Source organism: Aristolochia californica, unplaced genomic scaffold, assembly GCF_029961685.1.
Source record: "Aristolochia californica isolate CCGP_79_NKW_82.1479 unplaced genomic scaffold, dmAriCali1.0.hap1 SCAF_10, whole genome shotgun sequence".
Lineage (NCBI taxonomy): Eukaryota > Viridiplantae > Streptophyta > Magnoliopsida > Piperales > Aristolochiaceae > Aristolochia > Aristolochia californica.
Window position 1 is genome coordinate 5,556,495 of NW_027181771.1, and position 22,939 is coordinate 5,579,433.

General features: G+C 39.5%; 2 protein-coding genes and 1 long non-coding RNA gene across 5 annotated transcripts; 2 read left to right on the top strand and 1 right to left on the bottom strand.

Moving 5' to 3' along the window:
* The first annotated feature begins 6,047 nt into the window (after window positions 1-6,047).
* Window positions 6,048-9,934, top strand: LOC137942827 (uncharacterized). The gene is made up of 6 exons (XM_068788559.1): window positions 6,048-6,192; window positions 6,813-6,880; window positions 7,099-7,224; window positions 7,514-7,639; window positions 8,336-8,782; window positions 9,137-9,934. The coding sequence occupies exons 1-6, from the start codon at window positions 6,048-6,050 to the stop codon at window positions 9,932-9,934; spliced, it is 1,710 nt and encodes a 569-aa protein (XP_068644660.1).
* A 1,911-nt stretch (window positions 9,935-11,845) lies between these two features.
* On the bottom strand, window positions 11,846-21,866 carry LOC137934521 (inner membrane protein PPF-1, chloroplastic-like). 3 transcript variants are annotated; one of them, XR_011109182.1, is made up of 15 exons: window positions 21,451-21,866; window positions 20,705-20,815; window positions 19,156-19,230; window positions 18,397-18,457; window positions 16,744-16,817; window positions 16,533-16,637; window positions 16,325-16,432; window positions 16,113-16,216; window positions 15,812-15,961; window positions 15,606-15,726; window positions 15,163-15,314; window positions 14,736-14,838; window positions 12,918-13,192; window positions 12,714-12,830; window positions 11,846-12,598 (listed from the first exon to the last, which is right to left on the bottom strand). XR_011109182.1 is itself a non-coding variant. In XM_068778931.1 (12 exons), exons 1-11 carry the CDS (start codon window positions 21,781-21,783, stop codon window positions 15,204-15,206), a joined length of 1,353 nt encoding a protein of 450 aa, XP_068635032.1. In that variant the 5' UTR covers window positions 21,784-21,866; the 3' UTR covers window positions 14,043-14,838; window positions 15,163-15,203. The 3 variants fall into 3 exon arrangements, 2 of the variants coding, with proteins under 2 accessions (XP_068635032.1, XP_068635024.1); XM_068778931.1 differs by lacking the exons at window positions 11,846-12,598; window positions 12,714-12,830; window positions 12,918-13,192 and having other exon boundaries at window positions 14,043-14,838; XM_068778923.1 differs by lacking the exons at window positions 11,846-12,598; window positions 12,714-12,830; window positions 12,918-13,192; window positions 14,736-14,838 and having other exon boundaries at window positions 14,899-15,314.
* On the top strand, window positions 13,090-13,810 carry LOC137934536 (uncharacterized). The gene is made up of 3 exons (XR_011109183.1): window positions 13,090-13,231; window positions 13,366-13,433; window positions 13,544-13,810. It is a non-coding gene; the product is annotated as an uncharacterized lncRNA (long non-coding RNA).
* Window positions 21,867-22,939: the final 1,073 nt, after the last annotated feature.

Below are 22,939 nucleotides of genomic sequence, written 5' to 3' on the forward strand. Positions count from 1 at the left end.
TACTCAATTTGATGAACAAAATTTTTCTTTCATCAAAACCTCTCAAGTTCAATCCCCTTCCTCTCTCCATTTTTCCAACTTTCTGGAACCTAATCTTCTCCATACAAAACCCCCTCCTTCCTCTGCACAACATTCCCTACCCATTGCTCAATTCCAATTTAAATTGTGAGCTATTTGTACTGATTTGATCGATGAGTCCTTGCAGACTATTTGCAGGTCCCTCCTCGTCACACCAAGTTTCCAGTCGCAAACCTACTGAGACACAGATCACTCCTCCTGCTCGTGTTTCTGCATTTCCGTTGGGTTTTCACCATATGCTTGCACGAGCTAAAGTTAGTATTTTCAAAACTTGCCATCCAACCAACCTTGGTATCATAGGATCCTCTAGATTTCTCTTCGCACTCCTTGTCTCTACTGCATCTAAAGGTTTTAAATCTGCTGCTAAAAATCCTACTTGGCTTGTTGCATTGGATGAAGAAGTTCAAGCTCTGAAAAATAAAAGCACTTGGATTTTAGTCCCTCAACCTACCAACACCAACATTGTGGGCTCCAAATGGGTGTTTCAGATCAAATATCTACCTAAAGGATCCATTGAATGTCTTAAAGCATGCCTTGTTGCCAAGGGCTATACTCAGGTACCTGATCTTGACTACACTAACACTTTTAGTCTTGTTGTAAAGGCTACCACTATCCGAGTTGTGCTCTTTCTTGTTGTGACCAACAAATGGCCTATTCAACAATTTGACTTCAAAAAATACGTTCCTCAACGGTACTCTCATTGAAAATGTTTATATGGAACCACCTCCTAGGTGCATTGACCCTTGTTTCCCTCATCACATTTGTCAATTGCAGAAGACTCTCTATGGTCTCAAGCAAGTTCCTCATGCCTGGTTCTAGCGCTTCAGCTCTTTTGTCACTCAACTTGGTTTCTCCTGCAACCATATTGACACTTCTCTATTTGTCTTTCATAAGCACTTTAAAATTATCTATCTACTCCTTTATATTGATGAAATCATTGTTACTAGAAACAACTCAACTCTTCTAAATAGCTTCACTCGTAAGCTCAATTTTGAGTTTGCCACTAAGGATTTGGGTCCTCTCAATTACTTTCTTGGCCTTGAGGCTTCGCCAATTGTCGATGGACTATTTATCCTTTAGCTCAAATATGCACAGGATATTCTTACTCAAACTCAGTTACTTGACAACAAACTTGTCCATACGCCTATGGTCATTTTCCAGCATCTATCCGCTGATAGTTCTCTATTTTTGGATCCCACTCTTTACAAGTCTCTCGTTGGTGCACTTCATTACTTGACCGTCACGCGCCCTGACATTACCCATGCGATCAACTCTATTAGCCAATTCATGCATGCTCCCACAAAAGATCATTTTCTTGTTGTTAAGCATATTTTTTCGCTATGTCAAAGGCACTATTCACTTTGGCTTTACCTTTTGCCTATCTGCTACTCCAGATGCTCTAGTTGATTACTCTGATGTTGATTGTGCAGGTTGTCCTGACACTCGTCGCTCTACTCTGGCTACTCCATTCATCTTGGAGACAATTTAATTTCTTGAAGTGATAAAAATCAACCTACTACATCATGATCTAGCTGTGAATCTGAGTATCGTGCCCTTGCACACGTTGCAGTTGAACTTCTTTGGCTTACGCATCTCCTTCGCGATCTTTATGTTCCTATTCTACAACAACTTTTTCTCTTATGTGAGAAAAAAAGTGCAATATTCATGAGCTCCAATCCAGTTTTTCACAAGTGAGTCAAGCATGTTGAATTATATTATCATATCCTTCAAGAACTTCTTGTTGTTGACAAACTTCACACACAATATGTACCATCTCACCTACAGGTTGTCGACATTTTCACCAAAAGTATTTTACGCCCTCTTTTTTGAATTTTTTTTCGCTCCAAACTTCTCGTCTATTCCAATCTGATACTCAACATGTAAGAAGGTGTGGAGGATATCACGCCCGAAGACCAGAGGTTTTGAAACCCATAACATAAGGCAGAAGACCAACAAATTTTCAATACGAAAACTGATAAATCGAATACAAATCCTCACCATCAATTTGCCTTGATTACAAAGATTTAATTGAATCTTTATAACATGGACTAAGATTTAGGATTACTACTGTCTGTTCTTTATTTATGTTTGGTCATTGATGTTCAGTTTTGTTACGTAATCTGTCTTGCCTCGGATTTTCTTTTTGTTCCGGTACTAGTTCTTACCAAACTACAAAAAAGGAAAGGTTGGGTGATAAAGCTTCAGGAAAGGGTATTTCATTGTAGTATTGTCTAGTCAATATCTGTCTGGAATTCTCGTCATCATAACGTTCCTGTTATGAGTCCTCAGTGCTTAAGAGTCAGACCCTGTTGAAGTAAGGTGTGGCTGGTTATCCAACCCAACACGGACCACGAGGTGTTGGAGTGCAGGCCGGCGCCAGGGATAAGTCCCCCACCATGCTTGCCCAATTCAGCTTCCACCATGTCAATGATCTATCCTCCTATGGAGTCAGCGTCGTCGACGGCTTCAACGTGCCAATGACCGTGACTCCATACAAGGGGAAGGTGGAGTGCCCCGTCGTCGGCTGCCGAGCGAACTTGCTGGGGTCGTGCCCTGTGCCCATGCAAGTGAAGGATCCTCATGGCAGTGGCGCCGTTGTCACTTGCAAGAGAGGGTGCGAGGCCTATGGGACAGACGAGCTGTGTTGCAAGAACCATTACAATAGCCCCCAAGACGTGTCGGGCTTCTTCCTACTCGGAGTTTTTCAAGCATGCCTGCCCTGCTACCTTCACCTATGCTCACGATAGTTCTTCCCTTATATTAGAACTTCATATAACAAAGAGTCGTTGAGCTCTGCTCATCGGGGAGGCACAGTCGAGAAGACTAAATGAGAAAAAAGAGGTTTTTGATTTCTACATTTCAAAATTACAGAATAGTGTTTTATACATCAAAGAGGGAAAGGGAAAAATACATAAGTTACAAAATAAAGAAATAATGAAATACATTAGTTATAGAATAAATAAATAATAAAACAATAAAAAAGGTAAATGTGATTTACATTCTAATACTCCCCCTCAAGGTGGCTTATAAATGTCCTTAACAGCCATCTTGGACAACAAAGAAAAAAGTTGAGTAGAAGGAAGAGGTTAAGTGAGCATGTCGGCTAACTGGTATTGAGATCGAATGGGAAGTAACTTGAGGACTCCCGAAGTAACTCGTTCACGAACGAAATGACAATCTATCTCAATATGTTTAGTATGCTCATGAAAGGTGGGATTAGAAGCAATATGTATCGCAGCTTTATTGTCGCAATAGAGCAACGCAGGAGATGCAACCTTGACTTGAAAATCTTGAAGAAGTTGTTGCAACCAAATAATTTCACTGGCAGTAGAAGAAAGAGCCCGATATTCAGCCTCTGCGGAGGAGCGAGAGACGGTGGTCTGCTTTTTGGCCTTCCAAGAGACTAAAGAATCACCAATAAAGATGCAAAAACCTGTAGTAGATCGGTGAGAATCAAGGCATGATCCCCAATCAGCATCAAAAAAGCCTTCAAACGCACTGGATCACAAGCATCAAAGTAAGCTCGCAGCTGCAAGGAAGAAGTAGAAGAAAACAACAACCCTTGACCAGGACTGTTCTTGAGATAACGAAGCAAGTGATGCACGGCCTTGAGATGAGGAAGGCGGGGTTGAGCCACAAATTGAGTAAGCTTGTGAATGGCAAAAGTAATATCGGGCAAGATAAAATGAGGTAAAGAAGTTTCCCAACAAGTCGCCGATAGTGTGTTATATCAGGAAGCAGGTCACCTTCAGTGGCAATTAAACAAAGCTTGGGATCCATTGGAACACTAGTGGGTTTACAAGCCCAGTAACCTGTGTCTTCAACTAATTGTAAGGTGTAATGGCGTTGAGAGAGCACAATACCTTGCTTGGACTGAGCAATCTCAAGACCAAGGAAGTGCTTGAGACAACCAAGATCCTTTAGCTTAAACTGAGTATGCAGAAACTGTTTGAGCTCAGCACTAGCACTAGATGAAGGACCAGTAAGGATGATACCATCCACATAAACCAATAGTGCAACAAAAGAGGATCCATGACCTTTGGTGAAGACAGAGTAATCAGATTTCGATTGGAGAAAACCAAAATTGATCAAAACATGAGAAAATTTGGAATACCATTGCCGTGAAGCTTGTTTGAGAGTGACCTGTGAAACTTGCAAACTAGTTTGGTGTGAGTTGAAGAGGACTCCCCCTATCATAGATGCTAGTAGTTGATCTAAGTTAACTCATTGGTTCAAGATAATCAAGTGAGGATCATAATCATTCAGCAATATACTTTCTATTAAACTAACTCAGAATTCTAACAGCAGTAATCCGAGATGAACTCGGATTCAGTAAGCCAAATCAAATAATCTTCCACCTATAGCTCAGTGGATAGATTTCCTTGCTAGATACCAGGTTGTATCAATGATTCAAGCATATCAATACAGCTGAAGAAAATCAAAGTAAAGTGAGTATCAACTTCATATCATAACACTGATATCTTAAGATCCAGTCATCCAAATGGCTCCAAGAAAGAACATCGAGAAATCAGCATAACAAGCATTGGAAAGTAATTTCCAGCTGAATACCAGTTTGGCGAGTGTACCAAGTGAGACGAGATAAACTCGGAATGAATCCGATAGCCAGGCTGGAAGAAAGAACATTGAACGAGCAGCGAAGATAATCTTGTTGTTATGGACTCAATAGCACACCGAGTCACTCAAAGGAGGATACAATGACTCACCGAGTCATCTAATTTAACTTTCATTATATTGCTTTTAGTTTAAATTTTCATTGATTATGTAATAAGCTTAGACATAGGGGTATAATTGGTATTTATAGCCCTAAACTCTCATGACGTCAAATACCCTATTTAAGGGTTAAGGAAATAGAAAAATCCAAGTCTAGAATTAGGTTAATTTAGAGTAAGGAGGTCCCCTTGACAATCTCCTAGTTTTGGGTCCTTGACGTGCATTGTTCTCATGGTGAATTCGGTGGATACCTAGATTGATCGTGAGAGGAAGAAGAAGAGAGTTAATCTCTCTTTTCCGAGCAGAAGAAGAACCTTACCTCTTTCACGGAACATCAGGAAGAGGAGAAGGGTTTGCATGAATCCTTTCAAGAAGGAGGAGCATTTCAGATTGCTGGATTGGTGTGCACTTCAAAGAGGTAATTCTAAATCCCTTTCCCACAGTGTAGAAGGGTTAAGAGTTCTGTTTCTTTTACGTACATGACCAGTAGTTGCGTGGTAGAGAAACCATACCCTTGACGTGAACCATAAAAGAGGGGTTTCACACGTTGGGTCTCAAAGAGTCCATTGATTCTCTGGTTTCATCTATAATTGAGAAAAGGGAACTCCTTTTCAAGGAAAACTATTACAGCAAAGGGAAAAGATAGTTCTTTATTCATTACAGTGATCAAAAACCCTCTTAACGTGCTGGATCCTCAACTACCTTGCCGAGTTACTAGATCCATGGCTAGGGACCGTAACAACTTGGTATCAGAGCAGGGTAATACGACGGAGATCAGCAACAATGAATTAAGAGAATTGATCCTCAAAGGCTAGGCAGAGAGTGAAAGAAAATTTGCTCTATTCATGGAGAGGTTCTCTAAAATTGATCTCGATATAGAGACATTGAATGGAAGAGTGGATAGTATGTCTAACAACTGGAAGGAACACAATTCCAAAGCAAAGAGGAGGGGACCATTCGCATAACAGAGGGGGAGAAGAGTTTGCTGGGCACACTAGTTTCTCTGGCCAGTAAGGACACTTCAACCAGGGGGGAGGCACTGTACCCATGTATACTAAACTTGATTTCCCTACTTATAATGGGTCAGAAGATCCTTTGATTTGGCAGTATCGGTGCGAAAAAAAATCTACCCATCAAAGAATAGCAACTTATGATAAAGTACAATTGGCTGCTTTTATTGGGGGAAGCACAACTCTGGTATCAGTAGGTTGAGGTTGACAGAGAGGTGGTCGAATGGGATGTGTTTAAGAATTTATGCTCTCTCCGTTTTGGTCCTCCGGCTTACAGCAACCTTTGGGGGATTTGGTTTTGTTACGCCAAATTGGCTCAGTGGAGCAATATCAAAACCAGTTCCAGGAAAAATTAGCAAGAGCAAGCATTATGGTACGTGTGGATCAGCAAGTAGTGCTATTTACAACAGGCCTTACTGAGTCGTTACAGCTTGAGGTGGAGCTCTATGCACCTATTAACTTATCCAACGCTATGAATATAGCTCGTGCTTTAGAACTTTGACAGAAAGTCCAGCACAGATGACCCCTATGGCCAGGGGAACGGAGCACTTCCTCCCCCTGGCAAGGAAGGCGCAATTATCCACAGGGGGTTCAGTTAGCAGCACCTCCTCCAAGACACACTCCGGGTAATACTTTTACAGGGGATACGAGATCTAGCAATCATCCACCTCAGTACATAAAAAAATCGACAAGTGCTGAGATGGTGGAAAGGAGGTCTAAAAATCTATGTTAGAACTATGATGAACAGTATCGGGCAGGTCATCAATGTAAAAAGTTGTTTTGGCTTGAAGTAGATGAAGTCGATGATTCAGAGGATACGGAAGAAATGATAGAGGAAGAACCACCGAAAATATCCTTGCATGACATTACTAGACAGAAATCGCCCAAAACCATGCAAGTCAGAGCTCAGGTCTTCGATCAGGAACTCGTGGGACTAGTGGATTCGGGGAGTACCCATAATTTTCTTAGCTTAACTGCACTCAACACCTGCAGTTACAGATTCTTCCACAGTCTCAGTGGCCAATGGGGAGAAGGTTCCTAGCAACGGAATCAGCAAGGAGGTAAATTTTTCTATTGGCACTACTTTATTTCATTTTGAATTTTTTGTCATTCCTCTGGCCGGTTTTGATATGGTGTTGGGCATCAATTACAAACATTGGGACCCATTCTGTGGGACTTCTCTGCTTTGACAATGATTTTTGCCTTGCACGATAGCCAAGTCCTCCTACAGGGAAGTCAAGTGGACAAACAGCATCACATTCATTCTATGATTGCCCAGGATACTTCAGACAGCACTATTGATACTCTTATTGAAGAGTTCTCCGACCTTTTCCGTGAGCCTACATGGCTCCCTCCCTTGAGACACTGTGATCCCCGAATATGTTTGAAATCAGGGTCTAATGTGGTAGTTGTTCGACCGTATCGATATCCTCACCTCCAGAAAGATGAGATAGAGAGATAGTGTCAGGCGATGTTACAACAGGGCCTTATTCGTAGCAGCAGGCCCCGTTCTCTTCACCCATCTTGCTCGTGAAGAAACATGATGGGACATGGAGATTTTGTATTGATTATCGGAAATTGAACGCGCAGACAGTGAAAGATAAGTTTCTGATTCCGGTAGTGAAGGAGCTCCTAGATAAGTTACATGGTCGTGGGTCTTTACCAAATTGGACTGACGGTGTGGATATCATCAGTTTCGCATGCACCCCTCCGACATTGAGAAGACAGCATTCCGCACACTTCACGGCCATTTTGAATTTGTGGTCATGCCATTCGGGTTGTCAAATGCTCCCTTCACTTTTCAGGCGCTGATGAATGAGGTATTTAGCACTTACCTTCAAAATTCGTACTTGTGTTTTTTATGATATACTTATATACAGCAAGTCAAGAGAAGACTATTTAGCACATTTAAGGATTGTGTTTGAATTATTACGAGCACATCAGCTATATTTGAAGAAATCCAAATGCTCGTTTGCGGCATCTCATGTTGCTTACCTTAGCCACATTATATCACATGAGGGGGTCACTGTGGACCCGAGAAGATTGAAGTCTTTTGTGAGTGGCCACGGCCTCAGTCTTGCTCTGCATTATGTGGTTTCTTGGGTTTAGCAGGCTATTACCGAAAATTTATTCGGAATTACGGTCCTTTGGCAGCACCTTTGACAAACCTCCTCAAGAAGAATTCCTTTCATTGGAACGAGGAGGCCATATAGGCCTTGGAGGCGCTTAAAGGTGCCCTAGCATCGACACCAGTTTTACAGCTTCCGAATTTTGAATATTTTTTTGTGGTTGAGTGTGACGCTTCTGGTGGGGGCATTGGGGCCGTGTTACAGCAACACTCACACCCCATTGCTTATTCCAGTCGCCAGTTGGCAGCTCGTTATAAAAAATTGGCTGCTTATGAACGGGAGTTAATCGGGTTGGCCAAGGCAGTCCAACACTGGCGGCCTTACTTATGGGGTTGTACTTTTCTCATCCGTACTGATCATTATAGTCTCAAGTTCTTACTTGAGCAGCGCCTCACTTCACCACAGCAGCATTGGATCAGTAAGTTGATGGGCTTTGATTTTTCGGTTGAGTATCGTGTGGGGAGATTAAACAAGGTAGTGGATGCCTTGTCCAAGCATTTTGAACACCAACAGCTCATATATGCAGTCAGCCAGCCTCGTTTCCTCATCCTAGACATGGTGCGCGATGCACATGTCACACTTCCAGAACTACAGGAGTTGCACAGAAAGATTACAGAGGGGAAGATGGATTCTAAGTGGTCCATACAGAATTCACTCACTTGTTATAAACAACGGATTTACCTTCCTCCCACGTCCGAGTTGATTCCAGACATTCTCTCAGCTTATCATGATTCTACCAATGAGGGGTTACAGAAAACGTTTTTGCATATTCGGACAATTTTTTATTGGCAGGCTATGAAGACCTCCATTGCCACATATGTCTCCGCCTGTCAGGTATGTCAACAAAACAAAATCGAGCATTTGAGTCCAGCGGGTCTTCTACAGCCTCCCGCCCTCCCTACTCGGGTATGGGCCGTTATTTCGATGGACTTTGTGGAGGGTCTTCCACTTTCAACTGGGAAATCAGTTTTATTCGTGGTGGTTGATCGGTTCTCCAAGTATGGTCATTTTATTCCGATGGTTCATCCATACATGGCAACTCGAGTGGCACATACTTTCCTGGAGCATATTGTCCAATTACATGGCATCCCAGAATCTATTGTCAATGATCAGGACGCAGCTTTCACGAGTACTTTCTGGAGGAAACTTTTTCATCTGAGTGGCACAAAATTGAAATTTCATCCTTAGATAGATGGCCAAACCGAGGTGGTTAATCGAACCATTGAAATGTATCTAAGGTGCTTTGTTGGTGATCGACTGAAACAATGGATTCAGTGGCCACCATGGGCGGAATACTATTACAATACTTTGTTCCACTCGGCCTTGCACTCATCTCCTTTCCGGGTTCTTTATGAGAGGGATCCCCCACGGCTTCTCTTTTATACCAAAGGCTCCACCCGCGTGGACACCATTGATGAGGCTCTCATGGATCGTGATCAGGTGTTACAGACTATTACAGACCATCTACAACGGGCTCAAGACCGCATGATGAGTGCCTACAACAAGGGACACCGTGATGTCTCTTACGAGGTAGGGGACTATGTTTGGTTACTCCTACGACAGTACCGGCAGCCGTCCATTGTGGGGTCGTCGCGCCATAAGCTCTCCCCAAAGTACTTTGGGCCTTTCGCCATTATTCGGTGTGTGGGGCAGGTGGCCAATCAACTACAACTACCAGACACGGCAAAACTGCATGATGTGTTTCATGTCTCACTCCTGAAACCACACAAGGGGTCGCCACCTACATCCCCTCCGTTTCTTCTTCCAGTAGACAATGGCCACGTCATTCTGACTCCCTACGCGGTGTTACACGCGCGTTTGAACGATGATCAGTGGGACATTCTCGTGCAATGGACTGCTACAGACCCGGACGCAGCAATGTGGGAATGGTTAGAGACCTTCAAACATGTCTATCCAACTTACGAACTTGAGGACAAGCTCTTTCTACAAGGGGAGGCAGATGTTATGGACTCAATAGCACACTGAGTCAATCAAAGGAGGAGACAATAACTCACCTAGTCATCTAATTTAACTTTCATTATGTTGCTTTTAGTTTAAATTTTAATTGATTATGTAATAAACTTAGACGTAGGGGTATAATTGGTATTTATAGCCCTAAACTCTCATGACATCAAATACCCTATTTAAAGGTTATGGAAATAGAAAAAGCCAAGTCTGGAATTAGGTTAATTTAGAGTAAGGAGGTCCCCTTGACAATCTCCTAGTTTTGGGTCCTTGATGTGCATTGTTCTCACGGTGAATTCGGTGGATACCTAAATTGATCATGAGAGGAAGAAGAAGAAAGTTAATCTCTCTTTTTCGAGCAAAAGAAACACGTTACCTCTTTCACGGAACATCAAGAAGAGGATAAGAGTTTGCATGAATCCTTTCAGGAAGGAGGAGGACTTCGGATTGCTGGATTGGTGTGCACTTCAAAGAGGTAATTCTGAATCCCTTTCCCGGTGTAGAAGGGTTAGAGTTCTTTTTTTTTTACATACATGACTAGTAGTTGCATGGTAGAGAAAACATACCCTTGACATGAATCATAAAAGAGGGGTTTCACACGTTGGGTCTCAACGAATCCATTGATTTTCTGGTTTCATCTATAATTGAGAAAAGGGAACTCCTTTTCAAGGAGAACGATTACAGCAAAGGGAAAAGATAGCTCTTTATTCATTACAGTGATCAAAAACCCTCTTAACGTGTTGGATCCTCAACTACCTCACCGAGTTACTAGATCCATGGCTAGGGACTTGCCAGATATACTATATAAGTCAATCAATCAATCAACAATATCCATAATGACATGGATTTGCAGAACATTCCATTGTGAATGTTCAATAGCTCGAGATGGAAATGCCAGCAATGAAATTGGATAGCAATGAACGGGTGTGTAGCAATCAAGCAGCAGAGTAATCTTATCTTGCCAGTCGATGATTGGTAATGCCAACAATGAAATCAGATTTGCAGCAGTCAAATAGCAGAGGATTCTTGTCTCGACAGCAGAGGATTTGTTATGCCAGCAATGACATCGGATTTTTAGCAGTTAAACGACATAGTGTTTTTAATGGAAAGTTGCCACTTGTTTTCATACTTTTCAACTAATACCACAGGTGAAGCTCTCGGAATTTTTACCAGTGAAGGAAGAGACTCCTACCCTTAACACCAAATTGCAGTAGAAGTATCGAGACCAATGATGTGAGAGCATGCTTCTTCAGCCATGGAAGTCAGAAACCAATTAGTTAACAACTGCGATGATAGATTCGCTACAACCCAAGCTTTCATCGAAAATTTTGTTCTAGAAGACAAGGTGGGCAGCAACGAAATATGGGCAGATTACAACGTCCAACAGTTCATTTGCTCGTGCATTCAGAAACATGCATCGAGTGATCACAAGCGATACCAAGTGATCACAAGAGATACTAAGAGATCATGCCGACCAGAGATCACTAGAAGCAAGTTTGACCTTCACTACTACTGATAAAATATTACAATCCTTCCATTTGTAAGTAAAACGAGTTTTCACAAAATGGGTCTTCAACATACCTTGATTTCAAGTCTTGAGTGAAAAAATCAAGACTTCATCGTACCAATCAAAACATGAAATCAAGAGAATAAAAAAAGGTCACTATTGGTTTTCAATCGAGTATACTGATCAAAGTAGCAAGCGTACCAGCAGACTGATAACAATAAGAAGTATTGAAGGAAAGCATGAAATATTAATTGCTTCAAAACCAAGAATAAGAAGTAAACTTATCTTTGTCATGCAGTACCTCCATGAATCACAATCAGAGTAAAAAAATTAGAATCCTAAAATCACTGCTCTAATACCATGTTGGTTTTAGGATTCCATAATACTGAGATCTTCAACTTAGAGTATAAAAATGAAGAAGGTACAAGAGGATAAGAGAAGAAGAAATGAAGTGAGGTGAATGAAGAGAGATGAGAACAAAGAGTGAAAGAGAGAAAGAGATGGACAAAAGACTTTTACCATTTCGTTTTAGCCAATTCAGATCCTGATACCAAGACGATTTCGGATTTGTCTTGGAATTTTTCCTTGAGATTCAATTGGTCTGATCCAATTTTCTGAATGAGCATGTCTTGGTTCATGGTTCATGCTCAATAGGGGAGGGGTGGCTTTGCAGCACACCAGTCTGCTCAAACTGAATGATGGGACAACGGGTCCAACTCCTGTTATTTGCCTCAGTAAAGATACTGGATAAATTGTGCAGCCTCATCATGACGTACTGTTTTTAGTCGTGATTGACTGATGTGGAATCATGCAATTCTATTTTCACAGCCTACACCAGCAGCAGGCACTGTTGCAGCAGACCCAACAACCAAGTTACACAAAGACTCATGAGCAAGGTATAAGTTTTAACAGTTTTGAAATTTCTAAAAATTTGAATTTCCTGTAATGTCTTCAAAAACAAGTCAGCTCAGGGGACAAGCGATTCTGTAAGAAGATTTTGCTTGGCTTGAAAAACTTTCCCATCATTAGCATCCTTTATACTTTTTGTTTGCTGGTGACAACCACCACCCGTGTATGCATCCGACATAATCAAGCCCCAATCTCCGTGCCATTAGCGCTTTCTTCCTACAAATCTCTAAAGCAATTATCCTCTATTCTGGGGTTTCGATTCCATGAACCTGTCATGATTGACATGCTCTATCATGATGATGGAGGACTACCCGTGTCTTAGAAAACCAAAAAAAAAAATCAGTTTAAGGTAAGAGAAATCCAACGCCCTTGGGCATTTCTTACCGAATAAGCTTTAATATCTTCCAAACGTCGGCATTAGAATAGATGACAAAGAGAGCACAACCAACGGTGGCATGTGCTACTCCGGCATCGTTTCTGGAGGAGGGTCCCTGGTAGCACCTGTTTAGAAAACGTTAGGGGCACTCATAGAAATTAGAAAATGCAGGCAAGAAGGGTATAGACAATGATTGCCAAGAAGAAGTCAACCTGTCAATGAAGAGATGTCCATGTTCCCTTCCTAATTAAATTTTAATTTCCATGCATAGGATACTCCACTTTTCTCAAATAGTCATCCTCTTCATGCTTTTAGTCCTTTTTAAGAAGGTTAAGTCCACCCACCAATACGTGGATCACTTGGTACCTTTTCATGCTAGAAAAAGCCAACCTGCCTTCGCTGCTCATTTCCACCATGCATAACCCCATGCTAGAGATCACCAGAAAACAGGCTATTACTCATCTTCTCCTGACATGCCTCCTCCTTGCTGCTTCATCCAGAACCATGGTCCAAGCTATCGAGTCAGGCAAGCATTCTTACAAACTTTCTTCTACTAACTTTTCTTGTCTTTGTAGCAATAAGAATTTGGAAACTGGATTACAATTCAAAATTCAAGGAAAGTACTGCAAAACTTACAAAATTCTCTATTGATGACCACAGTCAATTTTCAGCTTGGGATAAAGCAACCGAGGTTTCAACTGGCAAATGAGTATGATAAACCAAGACCGGTAAGTTGTCACCTCTATCTACTTGTAAGGGATCTTTAAGTATCTCCTGACTTGTTTCAAAGTAGTTCTGGTTTGAAACTGACTTCCTCCGTCTCTAACATATGCAAAAGAAAAATACAAGACAAGTCTCCGTATTTAAGAAGGTTCAGAAAGTTCCATCAGGACCCAGCCCAATTGGGAATGCACACCCACCGGTTCGACCATGACAGATGATTGGATAGTCTCTCTCTTTTTTCTTTTTTCTATCTCAATGTGTATTCACCAGAAGGAGGTTGGCTGTTAGAAGTTAATGCGAAACCATATAATTTTTTGGGGGGATACTTGGATAACTTTATTTCCTACTTCCGAGGCTATTGGACAAACAAATTTATTTTACTGCCAGCTCAGGTTGTATACAGCTTTTTTTCTCCTTAATAGAATCTACACATAACCCATGATTATAGAAATTTAGAGTTTTTCCTCTGTTTTCTACATGTTGGTTACACATAAACACAACACTCCTGGCACAAAGAGGCTTTGAATATAAGACCTCATAGTATAATCCACAAGTTTTAGAGTTTTTTTTGTCCTACTCGACAAATTTAAGCTACTACAAAGTGTAAGACAAAATTGGCACATTCCTAAATGAGAAGAAACTGTACTTTAAGCTCACATAATATGCAAACCATGCATCAATTGGCACCAGAGCCAATCATCAACAAATAAAAGAAGAAATTTTTCTTAGAAGATAAAAGAGGCACGAGTCAGATCCATGTACACACTAAAAAACTTAGAGCGTCACTACATCTGCTTTCATGGACAGATTAATTTTTTGCATTATACGAGATAAGCAACAAATTAGCACAGGGCAAAAAGCTGAAATAGCAGAATTCTGTTGCAAGGTGGACATCGTTCTTGTTATAAAGTCGAAACACTAAGAGGCAGCAATGAGATAACCTAAGAATGAAAAGTACCTCATGAAATATGTCTAACTATTTGTCTCATATAAACCAAGTAATTTTTCAGTTAAGAGTTGAATCCATGGTTTTAGTGACTATCATGCAGGAAAAACTCTCAGATATTGATAGCTTATACAATTATTGCTTTGACAAAGATCACTTACAAAGCCCCTACGTCATCTAAAATTAAATTTTTCTTTCAATAAGGGAATTATGATGACTTACTATTTTTCTCAAGAAGTCATCAGTGTCTTGTACAATTGAAATAACAACCTATTCTTAATACGAAATTGACCGACCATAAACATGATGCTCTTCAATAAAAATCATGTGAACGTAGAAAGATAACGGATGGGAACAAAACCTGTTTAGTACATGGAGAAAGAACTCCTGTTACAGTATGTATCAACCAGAGATGCTTAATGATATTCTCCTCCATGTTGGACCCTTCCTTGGGTGCAAATGTCCTGAGTGATGGAACATGAGTACATAGGATGGGTATAAGAACCTAATAGCAATTCCTTCTATTCAGTTCATAAACCTCATTTAAATATTACTTGTTACCATTTTAGAGGTGCAGGACAACCTCTCAAGACACCGTGGTAAAGATCCTTTAAACATAGGGGGACGGGGGACCCACTAAGAACTACATTACAAGTACTAAACTTTGAAAGGTGAAGAAGATCAATGGAAACCAAAACCAAAAGCATAGTAATGCAAAAAGCAAAGTTAAAAATGGCCACTATATGATCTCTTGTACAACGCTCCGTTTGGAGATTTACATGACTCACCAGTAGCTACAAGTTGATATATGAATCAAATTATGGTGTATTCACACTGGACGCTTTCGCTTTGATCTCTTGCTCCTCCTTGGTCCAGTATAATCTGGGATTTGCTTGCTTCTACTGGAAGAAGTGACTGCTTCTTGCAAATCTTCTCCCTCCTGTGATACACATAGTTCAGTTGAAAATATCTCGAACTAATATTCTGAAAAAATCTTGAACAAAAGCCTATTTAGAAACAGAATTCTTTTCTCCCAAGGGGGGTCAAAAAGAACTTCTGCAGACACAAGTGTTAACACTATTATGAACTGACCGCCTCCCAAAAAATCACCGTAAACAATGAGATGACTAAGAATAGAACAGATATTTTGTCTTTCTATGCTTTAGACCTTTCAGTTATCTCATTAGGTACAAAGGACACACCTGGGAAACCATAAAAAACAACGACAGACCTTATCGCTGGTGTCTCCATCGGAGACATCCTCGGAATCTGATGCAGAAGCCATCATAACTTCTTCTGGCAGTGATTTGTTCTTTTTCATTCTTTTTTCTTCTTCTCTCAATACCCTAAACCTGTTGTTTAATCAAACCGTAAGCAAGAAAATTGAGGAGCCATCAATATGATGAAAACAAGAACCTTCAAGAAATGTGTAACAACCTTTCTCCTGTCTGATCGGTCTTAGAATCTGTGCGTTTTGCTCTACCTGCACTAATGATTCCACCTGCATCAGCATCAACAACTGGCTTTGCACCACCTAACTTCCTTAACCAAACTTGTTGAGCTGTACTGAGGATATTATTGATGAACCTAGGATAAGGCACAATCATATCGATTATTAAATAAGTAGAAATTAAGAGGCCAACAAAAATGAGAAATTACAGGAGCATATATAACATGTCGAAAACAAAGAAAAGAAAAGGTAGATGGTGGGCAGTAACAGGTAAAGAAAAATACTAACCAGTAAATAGAGAGTCCAGATGGGACTGACAATGAAAAATAACCAATCATAAGAGGAAGAAACTTGAAGACAAGAAGTGTGTTCTTTTGAGCAGGATCATTAGTCTGTCAAAAGAGTACATCAATCACATATTTCTTTCCAAATTTCAGTGAATACAAGAAGAAGCAAAATGGAAAAAAAAAATGAAGATTTAGGCGTAAGTGACTCTCCACCTGAGGAGGCTTCATAATCTCCATTGAAACATACTGAGAAATAACAAGGAGCACTGGTAAAACAAGGTAGGCCAGAGTATCAGACCATCCGAGAGGAGGATGACCATCCTGCAAGAGGATGAAAAGTGTAGAAGCACAATTAGCAGAGAAACAAAACAGAGAAATATGAGGCATGGCCTCATCATGTGCTCTGGATAATCTATATTACCACAAAAGGAAATAACCAGGAAATGCCAGATCCACTTTGTCGAGCAGCAATTGTGGTTGGGCCTCCCAAAGAAGGAATCCAAAAGAAGCCTTCTGTCAGCAACCCCTTCAAGTAAACAAATACAAAGATCAGGTGAAGTGAACTCTTCCAAAATGAATCATATTTCCATGCAAGACATCATCCAAGAATTAACTTGAAAGATTCTGCACACCTCATTTGCAACATTTGAGAGAGCCTGATATAAGCCAATCCAAACTGGTATTGTAGCCAAGGTAGGGAAACATCCTTTTGTGCAAAACAAAAGTTTTAAACCACAATGAGTAACAAATCAAATTTTAATATAGACCAGAATCATCAATAAAGAGAGCGACAGAATTCAAACATTTAGGCTAACAACAGCTGCTGTGACCCAATAAGAAACCAACATGCCAGAATCTGTCACAGATGAATGCTAAATGTGCCTCTTTTTAAAAAATCCTACATCCACAACAGGTGAATACATATTTTGCTTCATGAGAAGAGTTATCAGAGGTGAAGCTGCAAAATTTGGAAGGTGGGTGTGAATAAAACTAAGAATATTATAGATCTGCAGCAAAACCAAGAAAAAAAAGGAATGAACCCATCAGAGAATACTTGCAAGATGTACCAGTAAGCAAGAAAATAAGAGAGAAACACTTGAAGCATGCTCAATATAAACTTAAGTGAGAAGGGTTTCATCAGTGTCAACTGATGGTCCACAAAGAAGTGGAGGAGGCTGAAAACAACATGGATGGTTGTGTTTGAACACTTGAAAAAGGCCCATCTAACAATGGATTTAGCCATGATAGGAGAAAAGGGATCCATGTGGATGACAATGTTGTTAACAGCATTATGTATTAAAATATTAGAATAAAGAATGTTGTTCTGCAGTCAAAAATTGAACTCCAATATATCAATAACTTGAGAAAACAAGTATTTTTAACAGTTGTATAAATGATGTATAACTGATGGAGAGTGTACAGTAGATATTTATCTATCAGAAAACTTACGGAAAGGCAATAAAGCTGCTCAAAAAAATTTAGATTTTAGTACCCTATTTGAAAGTCAGTATTTGGAAAGTCAACACAATGGGAAAGTCCTCTTTCAAGCCAGCACATGTTTAAGCAAAGTCATGTTAGGAAAGTCTAAAGTTATCATGTTTTATTTTACAAGTTTGTGTGTCTCAAGGAGTCAAAACTTTGTAAGTCCTTTTTTTTTTTTTTTTAGGAAATTAATAAGTCAATTGTTACTAGGTCCTACCGAAACCAGTTACTGTAATTTTCTCTATGCCAGCATTAGTAGTCCAAGTTGAGTGTTTAGTTAGTTTAGTCCTGGGGAAGTCTTATGTTAGTAAGTTCCTGAAGTTAGCAAATCTGTAGCTAAGTTTTAAAAGGAAATTCAGTGTTATGCTGAGCTTATAAATATGGGATTCAAGAGAGTTGTTGTAATTTGGTTTTCAGGCAAAAATTAATGCAATTCCAGAGCATTCTGGGCTCAACTTTTGCTTCCTTCGTTTTCACTGAATTCATTCATAGTCCATATCTAGTGCTTCACCCACGTCAATAATTTACATGATGTACGAGAAAATTTGACATGAGTGTGGCTAGTGCTCTCACATTTTCACATAAAAAGGGACATGCAAGATTTGAGATCCTGTTGAGTTTAGAGGTCAACTGTGGAGGATACTCAAAATAAGTCTATCAATCATAAGTGTGCACAAAGCATAAAGCTATGTTGTGATTTGGATATTTCAAATTTCCAGTTCACTCAAGGATGCAAGAAACTTATTATAAATAAATAAATAAATAAATCAAACGGTTACTTCAAATGATAATTTATTGTAGACCTGCTAGTGGGTTAACCCCAGCTTGCTTGTAGAGTCGAGATGTCTCAAGCTGAATTCTCTCCTAAACTCAAAATGAAAGCACCAGAATAGGTTATCTTCAAAATATATCAACAACATCAACTCATAATTTCAGTAGATACAGTTGTATGCAAACAAGTATATGATAAAGAAAAAACTAACAGCACATAAACACAACAAGATACACAAAAAAAGAATCGTCTCTTTTTTCTTTTTGAAGAAAAGGGCCGTCTTATCGTGCTTTCTACATAGCCTAATTTTACATCCATCTGAATCAATTTGATCATGCAAATTAAAATGTTATTTTCACTCATCAATACAACTAATACTAGTACAGATTTAAAAATGTCATTCAGGTTACGTTAGGAGACAACAGGGAAGAACAACAATTGATAAGCCAGACAATTGAGAACTGGACCTTCTTTCTAAAATTGTATGTCCTACATTAACAGAAAAGGCTTAAAATGCAATTGCAGGTGTCATAAAGAAAGAGCTCATCAGCACAGCTTGACTCAGTGCATGCAAAGAAGTGCATCGATGTCCTGTAGAGTGAATTACAAGAAGAAGCAATGTTATCCCAACTCTTGTTACCAATCAATTGTTTTTTTATGTATGATTAGACAAATTATGATTTGTTGGCGCTCAGAAGCAAGTTTCAATTCTTTTCAAGTGATCTGGATTGAAAATTAAGCTTTAGCTTTCAAATTTTCATTCAAGGACATCAGAAAAGAATTTTACTACCTGATTGCCTGCATATCTTTCTTGAATAGCTTTAAGCTTAGGTTGAAGGTTTTGCATGGCTAATGTTGACTCAACCTGCAAAATATTTAAAAGAAGTAAGTCCAGAAAGAGCACACTCTAAGATGTGAGAGAAATGACGTGCAAAACAAAACTATGATTGTGAGGCTGAAGCTCTCAATCAACTTCAAGATGAAAAGTAGTTGCCACGAACTGAGGAACATATTGTCTCACTATGTTTGAGAAAAGATAAGCAAAAGTCAAAATCCATGGCCACACCAACGATGCCAGTGAGATAAGTGACCAGATTAAAAGCGGCCACCAGTTTCTTCTTTGTGTATTCCAACCAATGAATGAATGAGAGTATGCAGACTTGTGTGTGGTTTAGGGTGTGTGGGAAGGCGTTATTGTTTATCACCCATGCCTGCTATGGCAGTCCATGCTAGCTATGTGCGATATCTGATTGTGCAGGCTATAACTGGTTGTCATGGCTGGCCACCATTGCTATATGCCAGTCCCACAAATAAGGCAAAGGCAGCATGTCATACTGGCCAGGGTAGCTCTACACAATAGTGTCACTCAGTGACCAATTTCTGGTTTTTGCCATGGTTAAAAGAGCAGATAAGTTGCCCACTAGCTCAAAGTCAGCATTTTTCTGAGCAGATTGGTCAGATTACACAAATACAACCTATAACCAACAAGAAGCTCTTGAAGGAAATGGCTCATCTCTAGAAGCGATTCATGCGTAAAATGGATCCACATAGATCTACAATAGGAAAAAATTGTCTTTATTACTTAAGAAGAGTCTTTTTAGCTTGGCTACTCAGTTAGGGATTGGTCTGGACCCAATTATAACATATCATTAGAGTAAGTACATGAACACGGGACTCCACCCAATATTATCCACATGTAAGAGCCCATAAAAGAGGGCCTCCATGTGAGAAGACATGTTAAGAATAATCCCAGATAGACTTACAATAAGAAAGATCTTGCGCATAATACTTGGGAAGAATCCTTCTGACTTGGTTAGTTATTTTGGGATGGATCTAGACCTAAATTTAACAAAAAGAACCTTGAGATATTCAGCATTGCACTCTCTTGACCAACAAGACATAAGCATTCATTTGCCCCAAGCACCATAAAACATAACAGAGATTAAAAGGTTTTACATATCTGAAAATTTTAGATTAAAAAGATAGATTCTGATCAATATTAATTACAGTCAAACCTATATTTAGTTCAGCTAAGAAACTACTCTTAACATCAGCCAGGAAACATATTCAACCCATTCAGGACTAGCAGATTTTGGGTCAAGGTTTACCACATCAGAGTCAGGTATCATACAAGGTACCCAAACTTCTGAGAATCAAATGATAAAGCCCATAAGAAGCTATACATCCTATATTAGCTTCTGAATATCTGATGCATATTGTCCAACATGGACCAAAAAAAACGATTTTTAAGTCTTCCAGGTACCATAAATAACTTATTTTCACTGTCAACCCAAACTTAGAATTATTGGATTATGGATTGCAGTTGTTGATCAACCCACCTGTTGCTTTGTCAAAGGTAATGTAGCTATTTTAACAATAAGTGTAAGCAAGATGATTGCAAATCCATAGGCATATGGAACATGAAAAGCAGAAAGCCCGTCCTTCAGCACCTGAGTCATTGGCAACGTAAACATGTCAGTAGATATTGAATGAAGAACATCCACCTCTAGTCTATGACTTGTCTCAATACAAAAACTCAAAAGAGTTCTTAACAGGTATGAACTTATGGCATTTCAGTGAACATACCAATGGTTTGTCCGGACATGAATTCAGCTTTTCATTCTGACCAGAAAAATTAAAGCCCATTTGCACATATTAAGTTCATTTTGTATTTTCCCGCATGCCAAAACAATTCCATTTGAAATTTCAACAAAAAAATTATCAAAAAATAAAAATAAAAAAAAACTCGGAAGAAATTGGTAATGACATTGCAATTCCTTTCGGCGGTCTTTCAAGAACTTCAGATTTAACCACCATACCAACTATTGTTCATATTATCAAATACTCCATCTTTCTGTACTAAGTAAGAGTATCACAAACTGGCGTTTCCAATAGTTTCAGCTAATTAATGGTTGAAACCTACAGATATACTTCTAAAAAAATTCTCACTTATATTACTCTATTCTTTGCGAAAGCTGAATTCTTCTGTGTTTTTTAATGCTTCAAAAATTCTACAGCAGAAGTCTTCTCAGTTTTTAAAATTCTATAGCTGGCGTTTATTAGTACAATGCCCAAACTGAATTACCTTTAGGACAACTTCCATTGCCTCCGATATAAACCCAAACCATCCTCCATTTTTCTGCACAGCCGCACCAGTCGTCGTGGCAGCTGAAGTAGACTCTGCAGTGGCCACTGCAGCATCCGCGAGAGTGTAAAAGAGGCCTTCCACACGCGAAATGACTCTATCAATATCTACAGTGTCCAACGCGTGCAGAGGAGGAATTTCGTTAAAGCTGAATTTCACTCTCGTGCTGATTTTCCGAGGTCTAAGTAGATACCTCTCATGGCCGGACCGAAACAGAGAAGGAAGAGGCGTGGAGAGGAATGAAGAAGAAGAGATTAGAGTCTTGGTCGCCATGAGGAGAGCGTCCTGAGTACCGGGAAGAATTTCAGACTTTCATGTGGAGAGCGGAGAGAGAATTATCCTCTTTGGACAGCAGAGTGGAGAAGGAAAGGCATACGAACGAAAAACTCTTTTTTTTTTTCCGGTAAAGCGAAGGAAAAGCGCTGCTTGACGGTTGCTATGACGTTCCGTAACGGCAACTAGATTTTTAGTAAGAGAAACGGAAAGAACAGTTTATTTAACACGGAATCGTCTGTCGTTTGTTGGAAACGGACTTCCAACGCCGAAAGCATGAACGAGTGTCTACCGATGCTAGTGAGTCATATTTTTTAATATTGAAAAAATATTTTATACAACGAGAAAGAATCACTCTCGCGAGTGAATTGCAAGTGTTAACAAGTTGAACAATATGGTTTCCAAAAACTCCTCTATGCAAGCATATCTCATTATGAACAAAGAGTAAATAACAGGGTGGATAATCTTCTTAGGCAAAAAATGGCCCATTTTAGGGCTTAACAAAGAGTCTACTCATTTTGTAGAGATAGTACAAAAACAAATCACATCTTGGGTGAAGAATAAAAGACTTCACTCAAATTGGATGTTGGCCACACTTCTATACTTCTTAAGTAGTGGGTTTAGGCATTGCTCTAAAGTGAGAGATAAACTAAAGAGATACTAGAGAAAAATAACTTTAACCAGAAGGATGCGATTATGCAACACTCATGCTTCCAAACAAATCTAGAATATGACCTTTAAATAAATAAATAAACTAGGGAAGACTATAACAGTAGAACTTAATAAATTTCACAAATTAAAAATAATTCTTTTTGGGAAACCACAATTTTTAGAGTTGGCTATGCGTCAGATACTCAACCAAGTAACAAAAATACAAAACTTGAAAACAACATCGAAGTAGGAAAATTTTGCATACCTTGAACAAGTACATCATGGAGTAATTAATTCTAACCAAAAATCACTAATTAGAATATAAATTTGGTTAAAACCAAGGATTCTAGGAGAAAGTAATGTCAATTCACGCCAATGCATGGAGAGATAATAGGAGAGAAAATAGGGGAAATGAGAGATTTTTTTATAGAACTAACCTTTGGTACTTCTAATATTGATATCTCCAAAAATATAGCCTAGAATCACAAGCGATTTGTGGCTAAAG